Source organism: Ceratotherium simum, chromosome 9, assembly GCF_057802395.1.
Source record: "Ceratotherium simum simum isolate JZ-2026a chromosome 9, ASM5780239v1, whole genome shotgun sequence".
Taxonomy (NCBI): Eukaryota; Metazoa; Chordata; class Mammalia; order Perissodactyla; family Rhinocerotidae; genus Ceratotherium; species Ceratotherium simum.
Window position 1 is genome coordinate 32696320 of NC_141908.1, and position 20617 is coordinate 32716936.

Consider the following 20617-nt stretch of genomic DNA (forward strand, 5'->3'; position numbering starts at 1 on the left):
TGCAATAGCTTGGTCCTGGGTCATCTACACAATTGGCTTCTGTGAACAAGAACATGCATTGCAAGGTGGATGGCTGGGTTAGAGACTGAGGCTCGGGGCCCGAGAGGGCAGGGAAGCAAACCAGACTCACATCAGATCTAAACCTGTGATCCGAGATTGCATCATACTGTTTCACTACTAAAAAGTTCAAGAAATTTCCATATTTTCTGCAAGTTAATCTTAGGCGGTATCATGGCTCCTTTTGTCTGTAATCCAATCACTTAGTCTAATTAGGCTCCATTTTCTTCTTGTGATTTGAAATCATCATGAAAACCTTGTATATATGCAGATTTATCTTTCCCCAATAAACTTCCACTACTGCCAAGAAAAAAAAAAATTCCAAGGCCAACTCGTTCAGGAAAGGTTAGGCCAGATTCCGTAATCATCTCTATCAAAGAACAAAAGTAAACAACTAAATCAAGAAGTAGATCATAAAAGACAGATCATTTAGACAAAGACATGGTTACTTTTTTATTGGAAGAAAAAAAAGTACGTTTTAATAAATACTGCGGAAACATTGACCAAACAAACGTACAAAGTGACTTCAACATTTAAAAAAATGCAATGAAAGTTTTCCTTTATAACAGTTATAACTTATTTTCTTTTTACAATATTTAAATACAGAAAGCACTTGCCAGCTATTTTGTAATACTGCCCAAAGCATAATGCTGCATCAATCAAAGCGTATGAAGTTGTTGGGAAAACGTCTGTATTTCGTGGGAAATGACTGGAATGGTATTTTCTCGCAGAGACAAAACAAAGTGCTTGTAAGACATAGAACCAAATGTTGTAATTACCTTAATCTCCTCTCCTACCACAATTTAGTGGGAGCACAGCTTCAATACTTCAAAAATGAAGCTTTATCATTGGAAAGAAAGCTCGTTTTCAACAAGCGCCAACAATAATCAGGTCAGATCTGGTTTCTTCTCTGAAAGAAGCTCTAAAAGGAACAGATCAAAAAATATCTGTAAACTATTTTAAATGCTGATTATTTTTTGTAACGACAGTAATCAAGTATTGACCATGGGCCTTGGCTGAATCTGGTTAAGTGAGGTTTAGTAATCACTCTCTAGAAATGCCCTAGGATAGTGTCAGCACTGACATGACATAATTTTCCTCTAAGGATTATCTAAAGCTCGGGTAAGAGGGTCCTACTCTTATCGATGTTCATTTAAAGAAAGTGAAATAAACCAACAGATCATCAGATGCTGCCAACTTTAGAGTTTCATCCCAAAATAACAGGCCTTCTGCTTTGTACTTTTGGTAACTTAATTCCAGACAGCTTTACTCACAAACTGTGCTTTCTGCTACTATTCCTTCATTCATTATCTTTTCAGGTGAAAATAGTACCTACCATTTTTTTTTCCCCTTGGATCATTCTATGACATCAAACCAAGACACCTTTTATTTGAATTTGCATTTTTATCAACGATGGCAAAAAAAGCACACACCCTCTTCTCTAAACAGCGCACAAAAATATTACATGGAGCAATTTACCACTTTTAATCACAATGATGAACAGAACCATCAGACTGAATAAAAATTGACACTTTTTTCCTACTCAATCTATTCGATCTTTGTAGTGCGGTCTGCATATCTTGCAAGACTGTAAAAGCCCTTCTTTAGAATCATCTCGCTCAGCTATCTTCAGGAAGCCAAGATTTCAAAGCCTCACAAACTTTTCCTCTGGATATCCCATGGGTCCTGATACAATTTCCATTTTAATGATGAGCTAGGAGGAAATTAGATCACATCCTCTAGAAAACTAAACGCTAAGGTCACAGTGCCAGTTCCCCAACGAGGACGGTACATTAATATATACTTTTTGTAAAGGAGATTAAAACACTTAAAATTAAATCAAAGTAGAGATCCATGAATAGATTGTAACAAAGAAAACAAAAAAGCAAGCACCATTCAGAGCATGATTTTTCTTCTTGGAGGTACTCGCATTCCTCCTCATCTACCTTAGCCCATTTGAATCTCTTTTTTTTGGCATATTTTTCAAGTCACACTTCAGAACTCTTCAATGTATTCACTCCTCACCACTTGTTCTACATGCCGAACCTAAGGACAGGATTCCAAAAAGATGAGCATCCTTTCAAATGCCTCCTAAGCCTCCAGCATACGTGACTTTGGCTGTGTACTTTGTTCAGACTTCACCTTTTTGTTTTGTTCGTGGTGTTTTTTTACACTAGATTTCCTTGTCCTCATTAAAGATAATGGGAGATTCACATCACAGTGCAACTCTTCGCTTTGTCCTTTCGTAAGTCCGTAGCAACTGCCGAGAGTTCTGGTCTGCTGGGCATGTGTGAAATCCGCTTTGTGGCCCTCTGTGACTTGTTCCGCTTAACGTTTTTATTTGTCTTGTTTACACATGCCAAGGTGGCGACGTGAAAAATGTCTCTGACGCTATTTTCTGACTGTAAAGCTGAGCATTCAATGTAAGTGGCCGCTCCGATCTGTTTGGCCATATTCGCCCCCTGAGAAGCAAAAGGAGGGGTTATAATCAGCAATAAGTCTGTGGGGAAAGTTATAAAGTATCTTCTAATACCAGAAAATAATAATGCATCGCAAAACGTTTCTAATACGTTAACTGAATTTTCCAGGTATTGCTGCAAAAAAATCCATTTTTTAATTTGAACTGCCTTATTATTTCATAAATATCTTCAGTCAAGACCCAGTCCTAAGAGGTTCAATTATCATCACTCAATAGATACTGCTTGACTTCCAAGAAGTGCTAAAGGCTGATCTAGTGTCATTGGGTCATCAATAAACGAGGGTCCTTATCATCACTTAGTATGAGGTGATTCAAAGAAGTAGGAGAGGAGTTAAGGAAGTGATTCATCTTCACTACCAACTGTGATCAAGAGTAACTAGACACTTAAGTCTTCCAGCTCACAGCAAAGTATAGAAGTCCCCAGAGAATCTACTGGAAAAAGTCAGCTGAAGGTCATGAATGTAAATGCTGTATTTCCCACATGGCTCTGGCAGGGGTGATGTGGCTCCTAGGGCCTGTCCCAGCACCCCATGGGGCACTCAATTTCTCTTTTCTTGAGTGTAAACGGCACTCAAGACTAGTCAATAGGCTGTACTAAAAACAGGGGTAAGGGATGGAATTTAGAATCAATTTTGAAACGCATGTGATTATGCCTTAGGGTCAAAATAAATTGAGGAAAGCAATAATACTGTTATGACATCTATAGCTTTAGAAAACAAAAAATATGTGATTTCTAAACGTGGACCAGACAACTAGTACACACAATAATAAACATGCATGCATAAAACGACTTATTTAAATAACTAGATTTTTGTTAATTAGAAATGCAAAACAAAGAAGACTACAGTATTTAAAATGATGAATACTGAATAAAATTCCAGCTATTTCAACATGAACTCTCTGTAGAATCTGGTTGTAAGTTTTAAGAGAATGAACTTGTGAAACCGATTCTTCCCCTTTTTAAATACTTTGTGGAAATGCCTGCAGAAATGATGAATCTCTGAAAGACAGTTTTATGCAGTGTTCTACTTTACTGGCAATGGCCTTTTCAGTATTTTATTGTGCTGCTGAGTGTAAAATAAGATTAACTTTCTTAAAGAGTATTACTGATTTTGACCACATTCTCTCTTAAATCTGTTTAACCTTAAACCCAGGGGGCGTTGCAGAGATACACAAGGGGAGCATGTGACCCACTGTTTATGTACTCAGTGATCAAACACCATGTGACCTCCCTAAGGAATGACAGAGCATCTCACACTCTAAAAGATCTTTTCAAACTTACCTTATTTATGCATACATGCACATGAATCCTTAGAGAGTAAATTGTTAAAAAAAGATTGGAAAGCTTTTTGAGAGAGTCCAGCATTCGAAATATCATTGTAATTTCAGCCAAACCTTGCCCCAGGTCACTCTGGTGCTCACTTCGCAGTCTTAACATTAATCTGAGCTATGGGCTGCCATGAAGGGGCTTAGATGCTCCCTGTGAAGGCAGAGTCCCCAAAACGCCAGCCCCTTCCATCTGTGTTTACAGATGGTCACAATTTGGACACGTGGTGCTCATTCTGCATCTTAGTAAAGGGTCTTACACTTGGAGTTGACCACTGGTTGAGCCTTTAGAAAACTGGCTACTTTAATTTTCTTTATTCTGAGTGATATTCCACTTCTGTCACTCCTTTTAAAATTCACATTTGCATATTGACAACATACCTACCTGGTCATATGACACTGGTGTCTGCCTGTGATTTGAGAGCTCTACTAATGTACTGACATCTGTCCGAAGATCAGATTTGCAGCCGACCAAAAGCATTTTGGTGTTGGGGCAAAACTCCTGGATTTCACCTTTCCACTATGGGGGGAAAAGATGAGAAATTAACAAAGCACGGGCATCCATATAGTGGAAAACAATTTCTCCACTGCAGACATGGGGAAAGGGACTCAAAAAGGACAATTAAAAGAAAGTGTCACTTCAGATGAAGAAGCAACTTGCATTTATCTTCTAAGTAGATGCTAAGTTTTACTACTATTTAAAGTGGATCCATTAGGGAACATTTATGTATATTATTATCTATTCTCCCTCTCTGTGACTCACTATCTGTCTCTACTGCAAGAGACTTGGGTGTTGTCAGAAGATGACTTCAACAATTTCTTAATTATTGGGGTATCTCTGAAAGATAAAAGTGCCTTAAGAATAATTACATATCCTAATGAGTGACTACCTCCTCGGATATGTTGAGCTGGCACTTCGCAACATGGAAGGCTGGGAATAAGGCAAAGCCAACCCAAGCACAGGTACGCATCCACTGATCCCATCAAGAAAGACTGAGTAGCCACCATGTGCTGAAATCTCTATTGAGATTTCAGAGACTGGAGATAGAGTCAATAAACAGAATGTTCTCCCTTTAAGGAGCTTCCATTCGAGTGTCTGAATCAACACAGATCAAGACATTTGCAAAGGCCCTGTCTTGGGCTATCAGTAAGGAATCTGACCCTGTGGCTCATATGCCTTTGAGTTAGTTTTCAGTTACAAAAGTTGTTAAATATTTCAGTTTAGTCCCATCTGGCTAGTTGTTTAGTGACCTAACAAGAATTATTAGGACCTCCAGAAATGCCTGGCAGGGAATTCCAACTGTCCTCTTAAAGAACAAATGGATGGGGCCAGCCCAGTGGCTTGGTGGTGAAGTGCGCGCGCTCCACTACTGGAGGCCCAGGTTCGGATCCCGGCCGCGCACCGACGCACTGCTTCTCCGGCCATGCTGAGGCTGCGTCCCACATACAGCAACTAGAAGGATGTGCAACTATGACATGCAACTATCTACTGGGACTTTGGGGGAAAAAAAGGAGGAGGATTGGCAATAGATGTTAGCTCAGGGCCAGTTTTCCTCAGCAAAAAGAAGAGGATTGGCATGGATGTTAGCTCAGGGCTGATCTTCCTCACAAAAAAAAAAAGAACAAATGGATGACTTTTTGTGGTTTCGTTTCCTCAAGCTTGAGATCCCCATCAGGATGGGAGTCGGGAGTTCAGAGTGTTCACAGGAGAGCTCTGGCTCTTGGGGAGGCCAGATTAGAGATCAGGAATCAGTGCCTGACTCTCCCCGCCCACATGCACAAATATGTATTAAGTGCTCTACTAAGTATTGTGGTGGTTACAAAGATGATTAAGACATAGCTGTGCCTTCCAGAAAGGAATTCACACAGTGGGGGTGATGAAGTCATGTGTATAATACTAGATAAGAGGGACATCCTGTAGGAGTAATTTAAAAGACCACCAGGGGAGACATCTCAGATCTAGAGGTATATAGTGGCCAGTGAATTCCAGTTCAAAGTATACCAGTGGATTGAAGGGAGTAATATACTTTCCATAAGAGCCTAATCTATCCACCAACTCCCTACTTCCTTCCTTCTTCCCTTCCTCCCTTCCAGAATTATTTAGAGGCAACTACCATGTGCTAAACGGCACTGGAGTAAGAACCAGAAGGTGAATTGAAAAAAAAGAAAAAGATCTATCTCGTTTTAAGTCACTCTATCCTCTTTGATATTCAAGGACTTAAAGGATTCAATTAATCAAGACAAACCATAGCAGGGGTTAGCATAAGCCTTAAAACCTCACACGAATGTAAAACACACTCATCCATATCTCTAAGGCCAAAGTCACTATTCATTTGGTCTTAGAAGATAAAAGCAAAATAAAACAAGAGCAAGGCTTTTCATCATAAATTATGCATAACTCGATACTACATCAAGTATAAACTCCAGTAAACAAGCAATCTCTTTTATCTACAGACAAGCACTAGACATGTTGTTATGTTGTTCTCAGCTGTGTAAAGACTTTGGCCTCCCTCTGCATGTCTAGCAATTGTTTACAAGTATTGAAGATAGGAAAGGTGGATTCCTGCCTGAATCTGATAAACAGTAGCATTACTTGTGTTAGATACACATTACTAAAAATTGAAAGGAGTTAAAAAGTGAAAAAGAGCCTTTGATCTTTTAAGAAAGTCATATTTCATTGAACTAACTGTGTTTGTCATGTTTAATAGAGAGGGGATGATTCATCTTCAAATTCTAATTTCATAATGACACATAAGGCAAGAAGTCAAATATGCAGGGAAATATAAATAATAAACACACAAAACACAAAGACACTGCCTTGCTCTCACCACATCCTCTGTCTAAGCCTTAGTGCATGGAGAAGAGGAGAGTAGTCTACAGAAAGGTCTGATTCTGAAAGCCCACAGCACTCAGCCCAGGACTGAGAAAACAGCTAGTGGCTAATACATGCTGATCCATGGACTATCACTTCCCAGAGGCTGAGTCCTAGCTTAATGGAGGCCAAGGAATGCTCCTCCCTCCCACTGGCCTTCCCAGGACCTGTGACTCACTCTGCAACAGGTTCCCTTCGTCTCAACCTCCCCCTGGTTCCATCCAGACCTTCCCCAGGTCCCTTCTCCACCTAGAGACCTCCAGAAACCAGGTATGTGTTATCATCTATACCATGTTTACAACTACTGTTTTTATTAGTATCTGACATCTACCTGATCACAATTCACCCCTATTCCTCCTATATTAGTTCTAGCTCTGTTCCTGATAAATAACATCATTACTGAAACACAGCTTTTTTCTTTATTAAAACAGCTATTTCTGTATTCATTTCAGTATCTGAATTGCAGTCAAATGTAAACCTGTAAACTAAGGCATAACCTATAGGGTAAATGAAGGAAGGAAGGAAGGAAAAAGGAAGACATGTTTGACAATGATCAAATATATTTATTTCTAGCTGCACCATTTCTACCCATAGGATAAACACAGAGGCTCTTAAAGGGGTATTTCGTTTCTTAAAATGAAATAAAATTTTAAGCAGGTTGATCTTTAAAACTCTTGACACATATGGTATAAGAGTGTCCTTTTCAGTGTTTTAATTACAAAATATACAGCAGGGCATTAACTAGAGTGCTCGAGCTCCCCAGCCAGCCACAGATGTCTATTTTACACAGGAACCGGTCCTGAACTGTATCGTCGCTCCCCAGCACTTGCCTTTTTTAGGACACTGTCCAGAGTCTCTGGTCGACTGATGTCAAAGCAAATCAGCACGGCGTCTGAATCCGGGTAAGAGAGGGGCCGGACGTTGTCATAGTAAGGAGAGCCTGAGAAGAAACAAAGATGCACAGTTTTTAGATGAAAATCCCCTTTGTCTGTCACGCATTAACTCCGCCCTTCTGAGTTAAATCCCTTGAATGTCACATCGAGGCCCCACTCCCACCACCTCTAATTCCCGGAAGAGAATGCAAACAAACGAAAGCCGAGTGGCATTATATTCCTTTCTGCCGGAAGACAAATGAAGCCTCACTTGTATCTGACTTCAATTCAAGGGGAGGAGCCAGAATCTTAAACTGAAATCAGCACAGTTCAAAGAGTGGAGCCAGGAGTGCAAATCCACCTCCACCACTGAGGGAGACAGGGTAGCTTCAGGACGCTGCGCCTCTGATTCTTCATTCATCCCTACTTGGGATTAAATAAACCTAGACAGTGCCTGGCATTTAGTAAGGGATCAATAAGTATTAACTATGGCTACGGTTGTGTTGTTGCTATTAAAAGCTGAGTGGTAGCAAGCACCATAAATGGAGCTACTTCTTGGGAAAGAGACCAAAACTCAAGATCAATCTGATAGTAGGATGAGTAGGGGAGGGAGGACAAGGGTAGGTTGAGCTCTGCCAAGAGAACCCTAGTAAACCACATCAGCGCCGCCCTATCTCCAAGTTACAAGTTTGGATAAGCCACTGACCTTTGAGCTTGCCTACTCAAACTGATCCCCAAACCCTATATAGACTCTCTTCCCGTTACAACCAAAGAATGCAATAAATGCCATATTGGATCATGTCACTCTTTTACACAGTTCCATCTCTGAGAGTGATAGGAAGGCATGATCCAAGGATTTTAGCCTGAGTTAAATCCAGGGGACCCTAAAGGTTCAAGTTACCAGGCAATTAATTTAACCACAGAACTCTCTAGTCATTTAGGAAATTTCTTCTATTCCTTTCAGAATCGCAAAAGATGGGCGATTAGATGAGGCCAATTATTATAACATGGTGCGACTATAAAATTAAATACAGCTTCCAATGCTATTTTTTTTTTAAATCATTTTCGGTATACTGATACTTCACAAGCATAACATGGGAAATATGTATGTGATGCCAGAGAAGAGAGAGGAAATCTAAGCCACCAAAGTCTTTTTGAAACCCGGTTTCATTTTGACATCACCTTCCATTTCTAGCAGAAAAACATGACATGTTGTTCCCTGATAAATCAACACCTCGATCGTCAAAGTCAGGAGAAGAGAAAAACTAAAGAAGCTTTTGAAATAACCTTTTATATTTCTATCAAAACAAAATTTTTCAGGAGGCTGCTATGGAGATCTAGAAGTTACTGCAGTTAGGGGGCACCATCCTCTATTCATAGTATATTCTGGGTCTCTAGCATTCACTACAGAACGCCAGGAACAGTGTGGCCTTTCCACTAGCTGCTTTAGGGATGGAGAGGGACAACTTCAAGCCAGGTATGTTTACCAAGCAAGGAGGAAGGGAATGTTCTAGAATCAGGAAGAAAAGTGTGAATAAGTACAGACAATCTAAGCCAGAATTTTCACGAGCTGCAGCGGCTCCCTACCCACATCTGGAATCAGGATTCTGACGTAGCAGAGACTGACAACTGAAGGATATTTTCCAAAAGCTGAAAGGATTTAAAGTTTAAAAAAATCAAGTTATTTTAAATATTAAAGCATATTAGAATAAGGCTGTCTCTGAAAATGACAAGCTACAGCTGCTGCCTTTCTAGCCACTCAAAAGAAATCTGAGGTTAAAAGAATAATTCACAAATAGTTCACTCATTTAAACATTTTTGACAGGCAGCAGAAATGAGATGGCTTATCACTATTTGTGAATATACTGGTATTTCCGTATTTGTTTTGTAAAGTTCAGACTTGCTCAATTGCAACCCCTCCTGTTTCTGTGTCCAAAGTCTAACTTTGACACAGCTCCTGCTGTAAACATTGGGAAATCTTTCCAAACATGGAGTCAGAAAATTCCAGATCATAGAGTGGAAATCAAATACCAGACATGTACACGGGGAGCTCCTCTGCTCTTCCAAGTTAGCAGAAGATGACCTGACTCCAAAACCATAAAAATTTAATTCTTTAGCTCTCCAACAACGTGGATTATCAGAAACCTATCTGGCTTCACGAGATCTCATTTCTTGGAAATCACTCACATTAGGAAAGACAACTTGGTGTGGATACTTTCCAGTTTCAATTAGACCTGAACTGCAGAGGACCGGCATCTCCAGGTGCCTTATTCCTTCAGGACATGACCTTTGACTAGATGAGAGTACTCACTGCTAATGTCAGATCTAAGACTATTACATAACAATAGAGACCATCTTTTCCAAATTTCAAAATTTGGGAATGACAGCTGGAGAATTACAAAGATACTAAAATAGAGTAATTAAAACTGAGACTACCAGGAAAATCCGGAGGAATGGTTTCAACATGTAGGTCACCATATAGCTGCAGAGATTACCCCTCCCTACCAGTGAGTACTGGATTTCCCTCCCCCACTCGGTTTATGGCCACAAAGGGGATCTGGCTTTGTCTTCAGCCCTCTGTCACGCGGGAGACTCCAGCTTACTAGAATCAAGTGAGCTGCTTTCTGTGCCTAGTGGGTATACCCAAATACCTGCAAAATTCAGACACTGGCTTGACTTTAAAATGAAACAAAGTTTGCAACTTAAACCAAATTCTTATGGAGGTTGGTTCTGCATTCGTTTTTATTTTATTTAATATTTTGAACGAAAATACATATGTATGTAAAGGTTCATGAAAAATAAACCACCTTGCTATTGAGGTAGAGAGGCAATTTTTAAGAGCTTTAACAAGATCTAATTAGGCGCGACACTTTGATCCTGTCCTATTACTTTTGCTAATGAACAGTGCTTTGAGATCAACAAGACTGTCCAAAGGTGGTAATAAAACTGATCGCCACATGTATTAGTTATAAGCATAATTTGTCTAACCACTAACAAGAGTCATTTGTCATAAAAAATAAGACCACTTATTCATTATATTTTTTGATAGGGTAAGGTTAAAACTTTTTTTTGGATAGGAAAATCTATTGTCCTTACCTTCTCATAGTAAAAAAAAAAAACCAATATGAAATTAGGAAAGAACTGTCCTACCAGGAAAAATCTAACAATTCGCCAGCTAAGCAGAACCTTCAGTCCTGTGTAATTTGACAGCGTTTACTCTGCATTTAAGCACTCTGAATCCTTCCCTGGGAAGGCCCAAGCTCCTGACAAACACAGTCAGGAAAGCAAAGTTGTGGAGTTCAGGCTGTAATCACAGGCATGCATGGGATAACCCACCAGCCAAGAAAAAATGAAGAGGAATTCCAGGAATGCCCCTGTGAAGCCAGAAGCAATATGGGGAGGCAGAAGTGACACCAAAGCAAGGGGCTGTAAGTAAGCGAGGAACCAGGGACAGTACCTGTCCGTGACGCCTACATCCCTCCAGAAAGGTCTGAAAACATTCTGGTAAGCCAAACAGCAAAAGCTAACTTTCACAGATTTTTTTTTAAAGATGCATGTGAAAAGCTTTCAGGGTAATTGTAGAAGTAAACACAATACAAGAAAGAACACTGAACATTTTTTATTATGCAGGAAAGTATTGAACTTGAACTGCAATACAAAGCAGGTACTGATGTACGTATAGTATGCAGTCTAGTACCCAAGAATGTACTACAGTTAAATTCAGTTAGTCTAGGTACTCAGCTTTGCTTGTCAAATAAAACTTTCTCAGCATGTGGCACACGTTTCATGCACATGGAAATTCCCAGACGCAGTGTTCCTTTTACACTAGTATATGAAACTTGAAGCACCCAGCTCTATTCCAAGGCCCTTTCTCATTAACCTATCAGACCATCAAAGAGAAAACTTCAGGAAACTCCATATTGTAAAGAAACAACTAAACTACATATGCAAAACGTGTGCCAAAAAACAAATAATAATAATACAGTTAAAGAGGTTTGCTCCGTGTAGACTGGAAAAAGTACACATTTGGGATTCTCTGAGTTCCTTATGTTTGGCAAACGTCAGCAAAGTTCTAAAGGCTTTTGAAACTTCAAGTCTACCTATCTTTGTCTTCAAGACCATTAATTCTGGGTGAGAGCAATATTTCCACCCCAAGAATAGTCACAAAGCGCCTCACCCAGAAACTAATTCTGCAGACACATACCTGCCTGCTTAAGTCATCCTTTCACAAAGATAGAACACACCATATATGTACATAATTAAATGTATATGTCAGAAGATTCATGCCCAAAAGGGAGCTTTATGGAACCTTCTGCAAAACCAGTTCAAATAGTGTGAGGCTTTATAGGAGCATGAGAACTGAAAACTCTTCTAGTTAAATATTTCATAAATATAACTTCTTTTATTTGAACCTTAAATTGAGAGACTTCCCTTTCCCCCATAAGAAATTCCTAGCAAGAGCAATAAAATTAGGAATACTGCATATTTTTGGCAGAGAAAATATATTAAATTTTGGTATTTTTAGTGACCAAGAGAACATCTGTACCAGTTACTAACATGTGATACTGAGTGATCTGCCCAATTATTATGAGATTCCATTTCTTCATGCCATCTCTACAAAGAGTGAAAGCTTCAAATTACCAATAATCTCAAGAATGTGAATCAAGTCCCAGCAGAACTTTTGTCTTTGGCTCAGTATATTACTCTATTGAACTCTCTCTTTTTTTGCTGGGAAGATTCACTCTGAGCTAACATCTGTGCCAATCTGGTCGCTGCCACAGCATGGCCGCTGACGAGTGGTGTAGTTCTGCCCCCAGGAACCAAACCCAGGCCACTGAAGCAGAGCCCACCAAACTTAACCACTAGGCCATGGGGCCAGCCCGTCTATTGAACTCTTTTTTCCGTGCAGTCTGCACTACAAACCCCGTGCCCGCCAATATGCCACAAATATTCCCAGGAAGGATATTGTTTGTTTCTTCTATACATTCAGATTAATGGGCATTATGAACAGACTTTATGAACACTTGGGGGCATTTCTGTGTTACTATAAAAATAGAATCAATATTTTCAATTTCTTGGGGCAATGCAGATACATAGTTGGATAGAAAGTCAAAGAGGTAGAAATAAAATTGCTATTTTTGAGCTTTACATAAAACTTTAGGCTTAAACTCCTAATCTAATGCAGATATTTTAAAAATATAAGAATCAAAATATTTTAAAGTGGAGCCATCGTAAGCCACAGAGCTTTAAGGGTAAGAGTAGATATGTTTAATTTTTTTAAATGATGCTATCCTTCAGTAATAGATTGAAGATTTTGTGTTTTATATAATAAGAGTTAGATTCCTTGGAGCAGAGTCCCATGAGTCAATTCACCTTGCCACATACTATGTCATCAGGCTCATTTTTCCAAACCAATGTGCACAACACCTGGTCAAACTTCTGAGGCAGCTTACATTCCATGTCAATGAAACTTCTGTTTTGTCAAGGGAGTCTCTGAGTAAAGTTGCCAATACACAGTGACTGAGAAGACATTTAAAGGGCATCAGACAACGGCTGGGGCACAACTAATTCATTTGGCACAGCCTACCAGGCACCATGAGCTAAGCGGAGAAACTGTTGGTCCTTGGTGTCATATCTACATGCAAAAGAACTGGATGAATGCGGAAACATCTGGTTCTTTCAGGTGGCATCAGAAGGACCAATCTGGACGCCTGACTGAAATGTGTAACTTAGCAAGAAACCAGATTGGAAAAAACTCAGCACTAAACGGGGTTTAAATTAAATTAAAAAAAGAAACAAGAGACGATGTAGACTTAGAAAGGGAATTTATACCTTTGTTTTTTTGGTCCATAGTTTAAATGGAAATTGTTACATGGAGGACAAATTTCCAAGTGTAGTTTTACATATTACTTATCAGAAGCCACCATCAGAGTCATCTGTTTTGCCATAATCCACATCTCTTACAGAATTCAGGGTGAAAACTCAAGAGTTGAACCTGGTTTTGCAACTCTAAGCTCCTAGGGCTCACTCCTCACCTTATGATGGAACTAGTTTTCTACAATTTTGCCCTTGATATTCACATCACAAGCACCCATGCTTCTTCGGCTTCTTTGTAAATTCCTGCCCTCTTTACTTCTCTAACGAGGTTAATTTAAACTAGAATTCTTCGATTTTCAGAATCTTGTTTTCCCTAATGGCCATTGAATGTAAGCATATTTCCAAGTGGGAGGGATGTTAAAGACTCCTGAAGAATGGAGTCAACATCTAGAGATAAGGAAAGAATTGTGGCAGGCTTCAGTGAGCAAGGAATCACAAGTCAGGGGATTTGGGCTGGTCCTGCAGCCTTCAACAGTTCTTTGGATCTTCTTGCTGCTAGGTGGATCCAGCTTCAGAATCTCCAGGCTCACTGTCCTATAAACAAGAACTACAGTACCAAAGACCAGACTGTGAGTCTCTTGAGGGCAGGAGCTGCTCTGCCCAGCTTTGCACCATCTCCTCCCTGCTCCCACAGCATCTAGCAGAGTTGCACACAGAATGTCCTAAAAAAATGTTTACTGGTTTTATAATCATTTCCATATGTCTTGCCTTGATATGTTAACTTACATGTTAAATCACAAAAAAGGGACCAGTGATCTCTTTTGAAGCTGCTTTTCTGGATTAATTTATAATAATCTCCAACACTGCTGAAACATTTCCATCCCCAGTAAGAAATATTTCAATAGAGAGCTTGACACCGAGACCATTCTTCAAACTCGATGTATAAGCTACAAATATAACAATATAGACAGACATATTTGTAGAGGAGTTTGTTCTCAAAGTCAGGCCATGAGTAATCAAGATTTTTCTTTCCTCTCTTTTCCTTTAAGCACAAAATTTAACTAATACTACATTCTCTCTTAATAATGCTCAAAACTAATACAGGAAGTGCTAACTTCAGCACTCATGGCCTAAAAGAAGCTTGTATCATGACAATATTCAAAAAAGTGTTCATGAGGCAATAGCATAGTTAATATGGAGGAATTTTAGCAGCTGAATTGAGTATTTTAAAATTAATAATATACCTTAAATAAAATGTGCATTAACCTGCCTTAGTTCAAAGCTGGCATGAATGATTATTACTCCCTAAAACACATGTGCTGAAATTACACTGCAATCAAATCACTTAGGAAAAGATATGGTGATCCTTAAATGACGAAGTTTCTATTATTAGCAGGCATTTGGCTCCATGCTACAAATTGCTTCTATGCTTGGCAAATGTGGCAGATTCTGAAGCACAAGATATTGGAACTACTTTGGTCTCACATATCACTTCAAAATGCTGAAACCATTACCCATTGTTTTACAGAAACTCATTGTGTGAATTTGAAAATCATTAGGAGCATTTCTGCAACTATGAATAAAAATGCTCATCTTATCAATGAAAAGGGGATATTTCTTATTAAAATCAAGAAATTATGGATCTGTATCCAAAGACTACCTTTAAAAATCTCCCCTTTTAGAAGATGCACAGTGGCCTTATTTAAGAGAAGGTTGTGTTTACTTTTAGGGGGGCTGGAATAACTTCCAGCAACTGCAAGAAATCAACTGGCAAAGTGCCATTTGTGGTTGCTTTAATTAGTGTGTGCCTTGGGGGTGGGAGGGAGGAATTGCTTCCTACCTGAGGACGATCTATCAGCACTAGGGATGCCTGACAAGGAAAATACACTCCAACCAGCTGGATCAGGGCACTTGGGTTCAAAAACCTGACAAAACTGGCTCATCAGAGGTTGAATATGGGCTATGCTAAGTGGGGAGAGCTTCCTTCTCCCCACTTCCTGCGCCACCCAGCCTGTATGACTCTTAGTGGCAGGACCATATTTTAATTAACACTGTATCTCTGAAGCCTAACAGATCTGCACATAGTAGGGGCAGAAAGAAAGAAGGGAGGGAGAGAGAGAGAGGATGGAAGGAACTATTAAGTTATTCTGCTTCAAAAAGTGGGGAATGAATTATCTTCTTTTCTCTTGGTGCAAAGAGGCCCCACATATCCAACTCCAAATTAACATTCTTTCTCATACCCGAATTGGCAGAGTTTTGCCTATGCATAATTGAATGACTGCTAGGGGAAAAAGGAGACCCCTTATGAGAAGCCGTCCAAGTACAGAAGCCAGATAAGAGAAGAATGGCTTCTGTCTCCTAAACGTTTGCCCCTCTGCTAAGAGGCTAACAGGCTCTGACTGCCATTGAAAGGACAAAGTTTATGCCATCTCTCTCCCTATGTAAGAGAAGTTAGGCAAGCCTAATTTTTCCTATATCAATCTCTAACTTTCACAAAGTTCCAGAAGGGGAAAAAAAATCTGACATTTAGGACTTTAGAGACTTGGCTTGGATTTTCCCTCCGGAGTTAAATTGATAGCAGTTGGAAAAAATAAATATATCAAGAGGCATCAGGGACATGCAATTATTTTCACAATCTGAACTAAACAAATGTCTTAGTGGGCAGAGAAAATGTCAAACATTTGTCAAAAAAATAATCCTGTTCAGAAATTTGCCATGAAAAGCTTGAGATGAAATGGAAAAATGTTAAAAGTACTTGAAATGATTAGTTGCTGATGCAATGGTTCTTGCTAGATGTATTTTACCCATGAATGACAAACCATTTTTGATAGTAACAGCCTACTCTTAGAATGTAAGCAGTGCTTGGTGACTGTGTTTAATTAACTAACATTTCACCTTCCAAACAACATAATGGGATTCTAAATAACTCCCTTGTGCCTTTTTTTCCATTTGTATAAACCTAAATTCGAACTAAGACTTCATTACTGGATAATTTTGCAGTGCAATATTTTCTTAATCACAGTTTTTTCAAACCTTTATATTTTCGTTAAACACACACAGGTTTTGTTTCATTAAATAAAAATACAAGCGATTATTTCACTACAGACTTCATTTCAGGTGATTATCTTTAATTTGATGAAAAAGCAATGTTTATTAAGTCGTCATTCTTTGTGCACAGGTAATTCAGTGGTAGGAAATGTTAGGGAGTCTCATCTCCTTGGAAACTATGCATATGATTATTCATTTGTTCACTCAACAGATTTTACTGGATGACTACTGTATGCAAGGCATGATGCTATGTGTGCAAAGATGAAAATATCTGAAGTGATATTTATCTGCACATGTGCAGCACGTGGAAGCCTCCAACTATAAACTGCCCACATTCTGTTTTTTTTTTCTAGCCTTTGAAAAACAATGTGTCTTTTCTCTCCTAAAAAAAAAGTCAGTTTAGCCCTTTGGGTGCCTAATCTAAAATCGCTGTTGGTGGTCCTGTGACTCTTGAAGCTTGAGACAGAGGACATATAACCCAGCACTCCTATAAGCCCATCCATAGCTCCCTCCCTATCCAAATAAGTCTCCTCCTAAATCCACCAGGAAGCAGTGGCTCTGTTCAGACCTGGCTTGCCTTGTAGGTGGCAAAAACTCCAGCACAGGATGCCAGATCAACTGGGACTAAGAGCTGAAGCCAACCACCATGGGAAACAAAAAGACTTGCCCATCCAGTGTACTAAAGCCAAGAAGTGTACAGCTGGGGGAGATCCTGCACATTATCTAGCTTTGTACCTTCTTTTTTCAGATGATGAAATGAGACCCAAGGAAGTAGGGGATTTGCACACAGAAATCCGTGGTAACCAGTAGCTAAGATCTAAATACAGCTTTGTATCAACGACTGGATCAGACTCACAGACCCCACACCTTAATAATTCTTATCCCGCATTAGGTCCAAACACAGGCCTGGAGGAGGGGGGCAAGTACTGGTGCTAATTATCGGTACCATACCAGCTGTCCTGCCCACTAGGCATAACAAATACCATGATATGTCTGGGAATTAAAGCCCGTTAAATACTAGGCTGTGTAACAGTTCTGATGATAGGAACCACTGAAATAAGAAAACACTAGAATTCCGTCTATCAACACCTTCCCTATAGCTGCGAGACTGTGTGTACAATCCCCAATACAAAACACGGTGAGGTCCTGGGTCTGTCGCTCTTGGCGAGGCTCCAGGAGGAGCCTGACTCTCCAGAGGGAAACAAAATCGGTGCTTTCCACTGCAGCACTCGGAGCATCTGGCACCGACCAGGAGAGGCGCTCGTGCGAGACTTCTCGCTTGCCTTTGTGCAGGGATTGCCTCTGGCAACCCTGTCCGTTTGGTCCCTTCCTCGTGCTCTCTAATCCCCGGCGTCCCTCGGGGGCTCCCGAGGTTAGAGCCTAGGGTTGTGGGAAGCCCGCGAAGCCCAGAAGCACCTCCACGAGGCCACTACCAGCTGAGCGCAGCTCCACCTCGGGGCCTCCCCGCCTGACAGCAAAACCTGCGTGTTGGCACTTGCGCGCTCCTCCTCGCTAGTTTCACCCAGGATTTGGCTCGGTTCACCCGCAGCAGCCCAGCTCCTTTCTAAGCTCCCAGACCAAAGTTCAGGGGCCTTCACCCGGCCTTCCCGGTGGCTCCTTCTCCTCCATCAGAACTGTTACACATCCTTCTTGGACACGGCACTCCGTCGCCGCAGGGCACCGCAGGCAGGGGCGGCGGGTGCCTGGGTCGCTGCCCGAGATTCCAAGTGATGCTCCCGCCTCCACTGCTTTTGACCCTGCCCGAACCCCTAATAGCCGCGCGAGGAAAGCCTTCCCCCTCGCGGGGTACCCGGCCGTCCCGTCCACCGCGCGCCAGGTAGGTGGGTGGGCGCGTGGGAAGGCGATAACCCGGCCTTGAACCCCAGACCCTTGAAAATAATTCACCACGACGCCAGTAATTCAACTGGATGGGAAGGTCAAAGGCGAACAGCGCGGCCCTCGACCTTGTGGGCTGCTGGAGGGTGATGCAATAGGGGTCAGGAGGGAATGGCATGGACGGGGGCGGGGGGAGCAGGGGAACGGCGTGATCACAGGGCCGAGGGGGGGCCGAGGGCAGGAGACTCGGACCTGCAGGTCCGCACCGAGGGGGCGCGGACGGCCGGCGGCGCGGAGAGGACGCCTGGAGACCTCCCGCCCCGCACCGCCCGCGCAGCCAGCGCATTCCTGGCTGTAGGCGTCACGAGCGCCGCAGCCGCCCGCGCTCACGTTACTCTCCCCCCCAGCGCAGAATCCGCACGTAATTGCGTCGCTTCGGGGATTTTCTCCCACCTCCCACCACCGCCGCCGCGCTCCCAGACAATCAGCAGGTTAGATCCTGGAGGGAAGCCCGCCACGAGCCAGATGGTTCCGAGGCGGCACACGCAACGCCACAACATGGGGCCACCTTGGCCGCTGCGAGGCGACTCGGGCTGAGCCCTGTGGGCCACCCGTTCCGCGGCCACCCGGCTACAAGCGGTTCCCACCTCGGGGTCACCCTGCTGGCACACAGCGCCCTTCCCTCCTCACTGCCTTCCCCCCGACCCAATGTTGTCTCCCACCCCCACCCAGAAGGGACAAAATTTTCACCCAGCAGAGACCGCAGGAATCCCTCGGAAGACGCCAAGTTAACGGAAGGGCGCAGAGCGCTGGTGGCGCGCGGGTCGGTGCTGAAAGCCTGCCAGGCGCGGGGTCTGGAGACTCGCCGCGCAACCCCGAGCGGCTGGAAACCCGCCCCAAGCGCCACGCGGTCCGATGACTCTCTTACCCGAAGTGTCCCACAGGCTCAACTCTATTCTTTGTGTGTCGATTTCAAAACTGGCCGTGTAATTCTCAAACACTGTAGGGACGTAATTCTGGACAAATAAAATGGACAGAGGAAGGAAACAGGGCAAAGAGGTTATCTTAAAATGCACGATAGCCGCAGAACACCCTCTGAAAATCGTCTCCCCATTCCCCCAACGAAAAATAAAACCCGCACACACCAGATCACACGCTAAACACGCAGACCCTTTCCGAAACCCCTGACTCCCCACTCGCCCCACCGGGATCTCCAAAACGGGAGAATCCAAATCTCCCAAGCCCAGGTTCTGCACACATGACCGAACAAGTTTCAGAAGCTAACAGCAGAATGTGCAGGCGCGTCCCATCCCCTAAACGCTTCCAGCCCACTTTCGCTTTCCGAGCAGTCTAACCAGGGGGAAGGTAGCGAGGAGTGAGGAAGACAAGTTAAAAATAGAAAACGGGTGAAAGGGGAAAAGCAAGGGGAAACCTACCTAGAGACCGGGGATCCCGCGGGCCGCCCCCCTCCTCGAAACCCCTGCAGGCCACACTCACCTCGGGGAAGCAGTCTTTGGCGAAGACATGCAGCAGCGCAGTTTTCCCACATTGACTGTCTCCCACCACTACTATCTTGCATTTCACGTTCTGATTAGGATCCATGATAGATTTACTGGATAATTTCTGGCTGGCTCTTCTCTCCTTCATTGATCTTGCCTTATTTTCTCTTGAAATAGGAATTTTCTCTTAAGAGGAAAAAAAAAATATATTTCTCTGTCTATAAAAAGCAGATATAAAAATAAATCGCAAGATTGGTGGGAACCCCTGAAGTGCAGCGCAGAGCTGGAGGAGCAGGCTCGTTACTCTCCTCCGACAAGTTTTACGTCTGACTCCACACCGCGCGCTTCCCAAGGCCAATTCCGACCCGACTGCTTTGTTTCACGCTCTCCGCGCGGCTTTATACGCCCGGCCTTCCAATCCTCTTCTTTCTCAATGAGAGAAGGAAACTGATCCGCCTCCGCCCCTTTTATGGAGCCTGGGAGCGAGCGCTGTCTAGTTGCTTGTGGTATATGTAAACAGTGCGCCCTCTAGGGTGACCGTGCGGGATCCTTTTCCAGACCAAGGCCCTGCGACAACTTGGAGACCCCAGCGACGCTTTGCTGATGGACGGGACTGTACAAGTCCAGGAGGAGGTGGGAAACTGAATGTCTGTGCATACTGATTTTTACTAGAATTCCTTTAAAAACGTTTTAACAGGGGCTGAGCTACAGAAGCCTCATGAACATTTATGAAAGCAAAAACATTTCTCACCCGAGTTAAAACATAGTTATAAAACATAGAAAGCACATCTTGGGTGGGGAAGGGTTAAGT

General features: G+C 42.2%; 1 protein-coding gene across 1 annotated transcript; it reads right to left on the reverse strand.

Moving 5' to 3' along the window:
- Nucleotides 1-497: 497 nt before the first annotated feature.
- On the reverse strand, nt 498-20188 carry RND3 (Rho family GTPase 3). Its single transcript, XM_014782426.2, has 5 exons — nt 19805-20188; nt 19236-19323; nt 7565-7674; nt 4248-4382; nt 498-2519 (listed from the first exon to the last, which is right to left on the reverse strand). The coding sequence occupies exons 1-5, from the start codon at nt 19952-19954 to the stop codon at nt 2268-2270; spliced, it is 735 nt and encodes a 244-aa protein (XP_014637912.1). The 5' UTR covers nt 19955-20188; the 3' UTR covers nt 498-2267.
- Nucleotides 20189-20617: the final 429 nt, after the last annotated feature.